Genomic DNA, 12,038 nt, shown 5'->3' on the forward strand with positions numbered 1-12,038 from the left:
GCCCACATAATGTAAACCCCCACGGCTCACCACCCCACTCCCCCTCTCGCACTGAGCGAAACCTCTCTGACGCACTTCAGCCCCACACTCCATGTCTTCAAATGGCATCTGACGTTATCTTCCGCATGTACCCGTTCACTCCCTCGACTTGCGTCAGCCCTCGGAGCTGTGTTAGCTTTGTCCCGACTCGTCTTTTGTTTTTGTTTGCGTGTGTCGGTGGTTTCCTCCATTTCGAGCCCAGCTTGCACCTGCCAGCAGGGAAAGCGCTAATGGTTGGATAACAGTTGAAATAATGGCGAGTGGATTGTGGGGGCTGTCATGTGTCATGCGTAGCCTGTCACTGACTGCCGGCTGCAGCTTGGAGATCACTCTATGGAATCCGAGGGCGAGCGCGGGGGAGATCGAAGCAGCGTAATTTATATTTAAAAAATGTCAAGTCATTTAGCCGAAGCTCTTATCCACAGTTACTTACAGGAGCATTTAGGGTTAAGTGCCTTGCTCAAGGGCACATCAGATTTTTCACCTAGTCGGCTCGGGGATTGGATCCAGCGACCTCTCAGTTACTGGCCCAAAGCTTTTAAACGCTAGGCTACCTGCCGCCCTGAGCTAAGCAGAAAAATATAAACAATAGCAGTGGGCCTTTTTTTCAAGTTTCTGCTGCCCTCGTTCCCAACGTTCCGACCTCGACATTCCAACACTTTCGAGGATGGATTGTTCTGTTGTGCAAAACAAAAAAATCAAGACCTTGGTTATCACAAGGTCTGGCCTTCACGGCATGGCTTCACGACATGGTCTCCAAACAGACAGACAACCACATGCACACACGCAACTGTGATCACCACCGCCTATCCCAGTTAGACTCAAAGTCTGACCCAGAGCGCCGGTGACCTATTTCGTGACCTCAGACCCCCCTTTCCTCTCTTTGATTTCCTTTCTTTTGCGTGCGGGCCTCTCTTAAATAAAAAGACGAGGGGGTTTCCACCATCTGGAAATGACCCTGGCGGAGAGGCGTGAACGGGAGACGTGCAGAACATCCTGGTGGTTAACAGCCTCCCGCCCCCCTCTCCCCTCATCTCACCCCACCTCTCCGTCCTCCTCCACAGATGGAAAAGAGATCAGAAGGTCTTCCAGTTCACAAATAAGCACATACAGAGAGAGCCCGGTAATCTGGGGAAAACAGCAGTGTAAGCAGTCTCATGTCATGGTATCATACAGTCCTGTGGGGTGGTGGCGGGGGTGGGTTACATTCTGGCCATTGTTGACAGTCTAAGAACCTATCAGAATTATGTTATCAGTGTAGCATAGTTATGATTATTGTAGAACATAATTGAAGAGGTCTTGCTATGGGAACTTGACAGGTAATATTGTTTGGAAAGCAGTTCCAATTCAGAGTGTTGTCATTTTGCCTACTTTGGAAATTGAATGATTTGTCACGTCAATGTCTTCTGTTTCTGTGATTAGATATGAAATTTATGGTAACACTTTATTTGGATAGTCCCAAATAAATGGTTTGTACATGATTTGTAGATGTTCAATAACTGTCAACAACATTTCAGCTAACTACCACTAACCCTAGCCCTAATCTTAACCTTAGCAAGTAGTTGCTTATCAACAGATAGTTGTCCCCCATGATTAAATGAGTCCCCGTTCGTTCGTCACACGTGATTTCTCAGACACCACTGGACTGATTTTGACGAAATCTTAGGTGAATGATGTGTTTTGCCATAGAGATCTGGCATTTACAAAATTACACATTCCGCCTTTTAGAATTTTGTGTAAAACACTTCAACGCTACGCCTATGGCACAGAATTACCTATCTGCACAAAACTTGATATGTGGCATCTATAGACAGAAGTCTCAACATATCTCTTGATCTGTTTGACTCCGTGATTACATGTGGCACACGCTCAGGGATATGATAGCTAACTCATGCAATGTCTCAGACACCACTGGCCCGATTTTGATTCAACTTGGACGAATGATGCATCTTGCGTTAGAGATCTTTCATTTATAAAATTACACTGATTGATCCAAGGGAGGTGCTGCATCGTTCGTGGGGGACGCCATGTTTACTTTTGCCTCGTTTGTTGAAAGTCTGTACTTTCAAGTTTCCAGTTGTATCGTCACATGCACAAAGACAGTGAAATGCCTTTTTTGCAAGCTCTTTCCTAACAATGAATGAATCAATATCAGAGCACAGTGCCATCTCTTTTGGTCCGTAGATATGGGACTATCCAAATAGTCTGACGAAATATACTACTTTGTCCTTGGAAGTACTATACATCTCCAATGACCAAGCAAAATGCATATGTGTGTGTCCCTCTCCTCCACTTTGGCCCAGTCCCGTGGCAATACCCGAGCACCAAAAAGATGTATCCATTTATAAAAAAATAAAGATTTATCTGTGCATAAAAACATGTAGAAATCCACCCACGGTTTGTTACGTAACAACTTTTGCCTGTGACCCAGAGACCGACATAATAAAGGGGAAAAATGCTCGTAAGCCAACAGTTCTGACCTATTGTTTTCTAACACTTGAAGTAAAGGCCTGACTGATGACACAGCAAAAACAACTTGGCTACTCCAATTAGCCTCTTTCCTTTCAAATCAGCCCAGCAAGTGTGTCAGTCGCGCCTCTGCCTCGTCTTTCACACGTCAGCAATTATGAATAACAAGCTCGCTTTTTTGTTTGTGAATCTCTTTTTTTTTTTTTGCATGCTTTGAACAGGAATAATTGAGTATATACTTTGTATACGCATGCATTTCAATAGCAGTATTATCCATTATGAATCAACAAGACGTCTTAAATGACATGACAATTTCATAATAGGAAATGTGCTGTTCTATTATATGCTTTACCAGAGTGTAGCCTAATCATGGAGGCAAGTATTCTGAAATGACATAGAATAGCGTGTTAAAAAGGGGTCACTTTAAACAATTGGCTATGCGTTAATCATTTGTTGTGAAATGCATTGTAATGATTGTCACATTTAAAAATGTATTTGGAAAGCAACAGCCAAGCAACTGAATTGCATCTGTAATGATATCCTCAACCGGTGTAATGTATTGCTAACTTGCATGGACATCTTAGAAATAGGTGCTTGAAAGTATGTCTACTGTTGGGAAGCATTTTTATTTTCTGTGACAACTTTTACGACAGTCAAAATGGCCACCCAAAATATTTCCTCCTGACATGCCCTTCTCGTGTTCTTTTTCAGGCTATGGTGGCCTGTTACCCAGGAAACGGGACTGGGTATGTACGCCACGTGGATAACCCTAACGGCGATGGGAGATGTGTAACATGTATTTACTATCTCAATAAAGACTGGGAGGCTAAGGTATGTCAAAATAATGAACTCAAAGCAAACTTTATGTCCAATATTTAGTTTATACTAACCCAAAATTCGGCACATTACTTATTTTTCTGGTTGTAAACTGGTTCTCTGTTTGAGGACATTTCACTGGGTAAAGAAGTATTTTTCATGACAAGATTTAGATGGCATGGGAAAGACTACATATTTTGGTCAAATTGTAACCAGTAAAAACAATTCTGGTTCCTTAAAAAAAAACTGTAGATCTATACAAGGCCTATTCATCAAAGATGCCATAATGACGTCATTGCAACCAGTTTTCTCTGCTGGGAACAACACTGTGGCTTTGAACTGGGAACAACACTGTGGCTTTGAATATTGACTCTGTTAATTCCATGCCAATCCCAAAGTTCACCAAGCAGACCACTAAATGAGTTTATGCGGAGGAGAGAAGCGTTGATCGATAAAGGGGAAAGGGGGATGTCTAAACAGGTACTGACACGCTATGGATTAATCCCATACATACTGTACACTGACTCCATTGCCTGGCTACCCAAACTCCTTGCTCCAGAAACCAATGGGTTGGGACAGAGCCAGAACACATGTTGGTAAAGCGTTGTTTTGAAAATGTATCATTGGCTTTGAAACTCTGATTGGTTTGAGATGATCCAGTCTGATGACTTTGTTTTGTAAAGCGCCCCTCATTTTGACGTCACCACAGACGACTTCAACGATGGCAGTCTGACTGAAGTATGTAGCAAACGATAGAGCAGCGGAATAATTCAGCTTGAGTCGGTCAGGTAACTGACTCCATACCATATGTATGGTGTCCATGTTAGGACAGTCTCTGATAGACAAATCAGAAGGATACCAGCGCCTTGTGAATCTGAAGCTGTTCTAATATGACAACCATACATGCTACGGTGTGACAAGTGAGGACAAAAGCCATTTCTGACATGGCTGACTATGGAGTCCTGTTGGGACGGAAAACATGTAATGGACACAGTCTGCATAATTTACAGCTAATGTGGGCATTCACTGCTATTACATTTTCATCTCAATTGCACAAATAATACACAAAATCCCCCACACACACAGGCATTTATGCACCAAGGGGGGTGGCAGTAACTTCTAGAACAAACCCTAGGGCTACCACTAGAACATTGTGATTGCAGGTGAAAACTATGCTGGAATGCGGATGACAGGCAGGCAGGTCCTCTAGCTCTCCCACTCTGACGTTGTGGGCCTTGATTCTAATACGATAGCTCCCTCCCTGCTCCTTCCCCCTTATCTTTGCCTTTGCTGACCCTCCCCTCAGATCTGAAAGAATGAACGTGAATAGGGAGATAAGGAGTTTGGAATCCACTAGTGGGGTCATATAGTAGGGCTGCAGCCTAGGTCCTTGTAAGACTCGACAGAAGAGAAGCTGTCAGTCTCACTGCCCTACAGGCCTGGTATAAGAGTAGTAGCTAATTATTAAATTAGGACCACTTAGAGATTTTACCTGGGTCATGTTCAGTAAGGAGAAAACAGAGTGAAACAAGAGGAACTACCTAAACTGTTCCAATAAAGACACAGATTTTAATTTACTGTTGCGTAATAATGGTGTGCCCTACTGAGCACGACCCTAAACTTGCAAATGCCTCAACATCAGACATCCCAAACATTTTGTTGTAGCCCTGAACCAGCACACCTGATTCACCTAATCAAGGGCTTGAGGATTAGTTGAATCAGGTGTGCTAGCTCTGGAATATCACATATATGGAATGGTTGGAGGTTTCCGTGGAATAGTTTGAGGAATGCTGGAGAAGTTGATGCATCATCAGTGTTTCCCACTTCCAGTCATCCAGTACCCCCGGACAAGCACACCTGATTCAACTTGTCAACTAATCATCAAGCCCTCAATTAGTTGAATCAGGTGTGTTTGTCTGGGGCTACAACAAAAATGTGTGCTGTTGGGGGTACTCGAGGACCAGGGGTTGGGAAATATTCTAATCAATAATGCCTGAGAACCTGGGAATTATTGACTGACAGCTCCCAACAAGGGTTGTTCTGAAGCCAAGGGACGGGATACATCCCATGGAGGGAGTTGTCACATGATAATTCCCGGGTATGAGGGAGTTATTGCTTGTTAAAACGTTTGCCAACATACTTACACAAATATTTTTCCAAAAAAATATTATTTTAACAAGTAAATTTGTTTTTGCATTCTGAAATTGCTACCCAAGTGGGCTGGTCGTTAGTTATTTTCTCATGTTTTGACCCAGTCGTTAAATTAAAATAATGATATTAATTCGACATTGCTATGCTAAACAAATCATTGGCATGTAGCTCGCTAGCAGAGATTCAATAATGATGAGAGACAAGAACCTCAATTTGTATTTATTTATGTTTATTTCACCTTTATTTAACCAGGTAGGCTAGTTGAGAACAAGTTCTTACAACTGCGACCGTGCCAAGATAAAGCAAAGCAGTGCGACACAAACAACACAGAGTTACACATGGAATAAACAAACATACAGTCAATAAAACAATCGAGAAAGTCTATATACAGTGTGTGCAAATGAGGTAGGATAAGGGGGGTGAGGCAATAAATAGGCCATTGTGGCAAAATTATTACAGTATGGCAAATTAAACACTGGGGTGATAGATGTGCAGAAAATGAGTGTGCAAGTTGCGGTACTGGGGTGCAAAGGAGAAAAATAAATAAAATAATGACAATATGGTGATGAGGTAGTTGGATGGGCTATGTGCAGTGATCTGTGAGCTGCTCTGACAGCCGGTGCTTAAAGCCAGTGAGGGAGATGAGTCTCCAGCTTCAGAGATTTTTGCAGTTCGTTCCGGTCATTGGCAGCAGAGAACTGGAAGGAATGGCGGCCGAAGGAGGAATTGGCTTTGGGGGTGACCAGTGAAATGTACCTGCTAGAGCGAGTGCTGCGGGTGGGTGCTGCTATGGTGACCAATGAGCTGAGATAATGCAGGGCTTTACCTAGCAATGACTTATAGACCTGGAGCCAGTGGGTTTGGCGACAGATATGAAGCAAGGACCAGCCAACGAGAGCATTTCGGTCGCAGTTGTGGGTTGTATATGAGGCTTTGGTGACAAAACGGATGAAACTGTGATAGACTGCATCCAATTTGCTGAGTAGAGTGTTGGAGGCTATTTTGTAAATTACATCGCCGAAGTCAAGGATCGGTAGGATAGTCCGTTTTACTAGGGTATGTTTGGCAGCATGAGTGAAGAATGCTTTGTTTGCGAAATAGGAAGCCGATCCTAGATTTAATTTTGGATAATTAATGGTTTAATAAATATCCAATAGGCCTACATAGGCAGCAACTTATGGTTGGCAAGTCCAAGCTAACCAAGCCAGTTGTTGATTGGCTGCCAAAAACTGCCAAAAACCCTTAAATGAGCTCTCTCACCGATTGCCACACACATACATTATTTCCTGTTGTCCCACATATCAACCAATCAGCATCCAGGACCCAAACAACCTGTTTTATAATGATCTACATTATGAAATCTACTAAGAGGTAGATACCCGGTAGATACTTCCAGAGGGTCTTAATAGCTGCTAATACACTGAAGGATATTTACGCAACATGCAACAGTTTCAAAGATTTTACTGAGTTACTGTTCATATAAGGAATTCAGTCAATATCAAATCAATTCATTAGGCCCTAATCTATGGATTTCACATGATGGGGAATACAGATATGCATCTATTGGTCACAGATACCTGAAAAGAAAGGTAGAGTCGTAGATCAGAAAACCAGTCAGTATTTGGTGTGACCTCCATTTGCCTCATGCAGCACGTCACATCTACTTCTCATAGAGCTGATCATTTTTGATTGTGGCCTGTGGAATGTTGCCCCCTCCTCTTCAATGGCTGTGCGAAGTTTCTGGATATTGGCGGGAACTGGAACACACTGTCGTACACGTCGATCCAGAGCATCCCAAACCTGCTCAATGGGTGACATGGCTGGTGAGTATGCAGGCCATGGAAAACTGTGACATTATCATCTTCTAGGAATTGTGCACAGATCCTTGTGACATAGGGCCGTGCTTTATCAAGCTGAAACATGAGGTGATGGTGGTGGATGAATGGCACAACAATGGGACTCAGGATCTTGTCACGGTATCTCTGTACATTCAAATTGCAATCAATAAAATGCAATTGTGTTTGTTGTCCGTATCTTATGCCTGCCCATACCATAACCCCACTGCCACCATGGGACATTCTGTTCACAACGTTGACATCAGCAAACCGCTCGCCCACAGGAGCTCCCAGATCAAGCTCCCAGATCTCAGCCATGTTCAAGTCTAGCTTCTCAAGTGTCCTCAGTGATTGAACATTCTCAGTGTAAAACGCAACATCCACCGTCACCAGCCCATGTTGAGGTCCACCGTCGTGGTGCACCCCGAGACGCGCCAGCTGCCTTTTAAGGTGAATTTTACATGCTGTCAGCCATCTGCCCGGAACAGTTGAAACCGGGATTCGTCCGTGAAGTCGGTCACGACGCCGAACTGCAGTCAGTTCAAGACCTTGATGAAGACGACGAGCACGAAGATAAGCTTCATTGAGATGGTTTCTGACAGAAATAATTTGGTTGTGCAAACCCACAGTTTCATCAGCTGTCCGGGTGACTGGTCACAGATGATCCCGCAGGTGATGAAGCTGGATGTGGAGATCCTGGGCTGGGGTGGTTACACGTGGTCTGCGGTTTTGAGGTTGTTTGGATGCGCTTCCAAATTATATATAATGATATTGGAGGTGGCTTATGGTAGAGAAATTAACATTCAGTTCTCTGGCAACAGCTCTGGTGGACATTCCTGCAGTCAGCATGCCAATTTCACGCTCCCTCAAAGCTTGATACATCTGTGGTGTTGTGTGACATAACAGCTCATTTTAGAGTGGGCTTTTATTTTCACCAGCACAAGGTTCATCTGTGAATGATCATGCTGTTTAATCAGTTTCTTGATATGCCACACCTGTCATGTTGGTGGATTATCTTGGCAAAGGAACATTTTTTTTCTAATTTTGTCTGTCATAGTTGAAGTGTACTTATGATGAAAATTACAGGCCTCTCATCTTTTTAAGTGGGAGAACTTGCACAATTGGTGGCTGACAATACTTTTTTGCCCCACTGTAATAGGATGTTAGATTACACCAAGACTTGGTCTGTGCCATCTACAGCAGTGTTAATCTTGGTCCTTGGGACCCAAAGTGGTGCACATTTTAGTTTTTGCCCTAGCACTACACAAATCCACTAATCAAAGGTTTGAGGATGAGTTGATTAGTGGAATGACGTGGGTAGTGCTACAGTAAAGCTAAAAAAAATCTGCCCTTTGGGTACCCACAACCAGGATTAGGAAACACTGATCTACACTATGGGTTTATTAACAGATTGATGAACAGATCAAGTTTCTAAAAGGAGGCCTGGGTAAGCCCAGATGTGGCGTCAGTTATGGATAAATACAAATTGGGACTGCAGGATGAATTAGAAAGTATGTGTGTTTGATGCCATTTACACCATGCAGATACTCAGGGTGTTTCCACACTTGGTCCCTTTCAGACAATGTTCGCTTTTTTTTTGGTTCAGTGTGAACACTCTAAAGGAACTCAGACCCCTCAAAAGAGGGACATCCATATGGAAAGATGTTTTAACATAAATACATTACATTTTTATATCAATAATTGTATTCCTTTATATCAATAATTACATTTTTTATATCCCCAAAAACTATTTATTAATATAAAAATATATTTTTTATAAATAAAAAAATATCTATATTTTTATTATTGATATGATTTAAATATATATATAATTTTTAAATCATTTTTGATATTGATAAATCATTTTTGTATATCTATACTTCTATAATAATGACCTTCATGGGGGCAGGATTATATTTGCATGCTGCATATCTTCCCTACTTCCAACAGGAAGACACAGCAACATGGCCGCACGTGTATATCACCAAGTTAGGAGCGTTGCAGCAAAGATGCGCAGGGCGCCGTGACCCTGTTGCTACAGTAATATAGACATTATGTAGGCCTAAGCACAGCTCTTCTGACACTGTTGAGGAGCAGCAGTGGATAGTATTTTCGGGGAGGAAAAAAAGTTTGCAGGGGGAATCGAACTAACAAACACCGGTTTCTCCATTGAATCCTATTGGGAGTTATTGAATTTATATAGAATTTCAATGAATACATGTTAAAACAGCTTGCCATAGCCCACCACGTGACCCCGAGAGGTTGCTTGAATTCCAGTTCCCTTTTTTAGGGCAATTTAAACTCCAGAGGTTCGCTTGTCATTCTTCCCGCACCGCACTAGCTACTGCAACACGGTTCTCCCTGACAGAACCCCTCACATTGGTGCCACAAAACAAAAGAGAGATGATGTGCAGAGTTGCAAAAAAAAAGTGCTGTTTTTTATATGGATTAGCTTTTTGTCAAGGATGCACAGAAATTCCAAAATATGTGTGGACATTTTAGTTAAGGTTAGTTGTTTGCAATATGTTATCTATAGGCTAAGGGAGCTTCATAAGCTGTTTATTCAACACCATATTTGGTGAGAATCACAACAGGGTACAAAATCTATTCTAGCTCTTAAGGGAGCAGTAGCCTACATTGGGTGTAGATTTTCAATTACAGCATTATTTAATCTGCAGTTATTCTTCTGCTATTTATTTTGTTACTAATAATATTTACATTGCCTTCAGAAAGGCAATGTCGCTGGCCAACACACAATACACTATTATGTCAAAGTGGAATTGTTTTGTCAAAATTTTCGCAAATGGATAAAAATGAAAAGCTGAAATGTGAGTCAATAAGTTTTCAACCCCCGTGTTTAACATGATTTTTGAATGAATACTTAATCTCTATACCCCACACATACAATTATCTGTAATGTCCCTTCAGTAGAATTTCAAACACAGATTCAACCACAAAGACCAAGGATTTCGAATGCCTTGCGACGAAGGGCACCTATAGGTTAGATGGGTAAAAATATCCCTTTGAGCATGGTGAAGTTATTAATTACACTTTGAATGGTGTATCAATGAGGCCAATGGTGACTTTAAAACAGTTAGAGTTAAATGGCTGTGATAGAAGAAAACTGAGGATGGATCAACAACATTGTAGTTACTCCACAATACTAACCTAATTGGCAGAGTGAAAAGAAGACAAGCTGTACAGAATACAACTTTTTTTTGTTTTTAATACATCCTGTTTGCAACAAACTTTTTGTCCTTGTCAGCGTCGCGTGTATAGGTGGCAGGGAAGTCAGGCGCAGGAGAGTCAAAATGAAGTGTAAATGGAGTCTTTTAATAAATGTCAACAGAACATGCTCCATAACACTAAAACGTACAGACATGAAAAAACATGGGTACGAGGACCCGTCGCGCACCAACACAACAAAATAACAACACTGACAATTAAACAATCTCTGACAAAGACATGAGGGGAAACAGAGGGTTAAATACACATCAGGTAATGAATGGGATTGAAAACAGGTGTGTGGGAAGACAAAACCAATGGAAAATGAAAAATGGATCAATGATGGCTAGAAGACCGGTGACGCCGAGCACCGCCCGAACAAGGAGAGGCAACGACTTCGGCAGAAGTCGTGACAGTCCTGAATCCAAAATGTTGCACAATCCAGGTGTGGAAAGCTCTTCGAGACTTACCCAGAAAGACTCACAGCTGTAATATTGTGTGTAGATCGTTGACACAAAATGACAATTAAATCCGTTTTAATCCCACTTTGTAACACAACAAAATGTGGAAAATGTCAAGGGGTGTGAATACTTTCTGAAGGCACATGTTAATAGGATATTTTAACTAAATGCAATCTATTAGCTTCCAAAATATAAGTAGGTATGTCTAGCTGTCCGGTAACTGATGGAATGGCTTGTCTTGCTCTTTGTAAAAATCATTGAGTGCATTGAGTGAATGTTAGAAACATTTCTTGGTTCCTTTCTAAACATATCAATTTGAATGCAAAGAGGACTCGGATCACAGAATAGATTAAGTGAACTGGCAAAATAGTTGAGTCCTCGTTTTAAAGGCAGGGGCAGTGTGAATACAAAGAGAACCGAGGTAATTACCTTCTCTTTTTTTTACCCAAGAGTTCACTTTAAAGAGAACTGTGAAAACACCCTCAAAGAGCTCGGTTCGGTGTTGATTCTAGTAGAAACCATGTTGTTGGCCGATTGTTACTTCGTACATATAAAAAATAAGTTAAAGGGTATTTCCCAAAAAATTTCAGTTAACTTTATAAGCTCATAGTGGGTAACAAAATTGGAGGCATAGCTGTGATTTACTATGAAGGAAACAGCCAAGAGGATACAAGTTGTGGTACCAAGAGAGTACAGGGCACTTATTTACAAATACCTACACAATTAAATGGACAATCTCTGAATAGAGAGAGTATTAGCACATAAAGTAAACTAAAAGTGATTAAGGTACTGTTGAACTGATTTTCAATCATGTAAGCACGAGGTATCATTTGCCCTTTTAAGTGTATCCACATGGCACTATGGAGTGATATTAGAGCTGACAGAAATAGAATCTGAATAGAATAACTTTGAATCATTTCAAAATGATTGAGATCAGATCAAATTTCTGTTGCCATTAAAATCACTCCAAATAGCAATACCTTCCCTTTTAGTTATTTTCTACTTGTAGGGTTAAGACCAATTTACTACTCTGTCATATCCA

At 41.5% G+C, this 12,038-nt stretch overlaps 1 protein-coding gene across 1 annotated transcript in view; it reads left to right on the forward strand.

The window, feature by feature from the left end:
• The window catches only part of LOC109890039 (egl nine homolog 1), a 39,828-nt gene that overhangs the window by 18,538 nt on the left and 9,252 nt on the right, over window positions 1–12,038 (forward strand). The window contains exon 2 of the mRNA XM_020482006.2: window positions 3,220–3,339. Coding sequence (XP_020337595.1) covers window positions 3,220–3,339 — 120 coding nt within the window. The remainder of the gene's footprint in view (window positions 1–3,219; window positions 3,340–12,038) is intronic.

This window comes from Oncorhynchus kisutch, linkage group LG1, assembly GCF_002021735.2.
Source record: "Oncorhynchus kisutch isolate 150728-3 linkage group LG1, Okis_V2, whole genome shotgun sequence".
Lineage (NCBI taxonomy): Eukaryota > Metazoa > Chordata > Actinopteri > Salmoniformes > Salmonidae > Oncorhynchus > Oncorhynchus kisutch.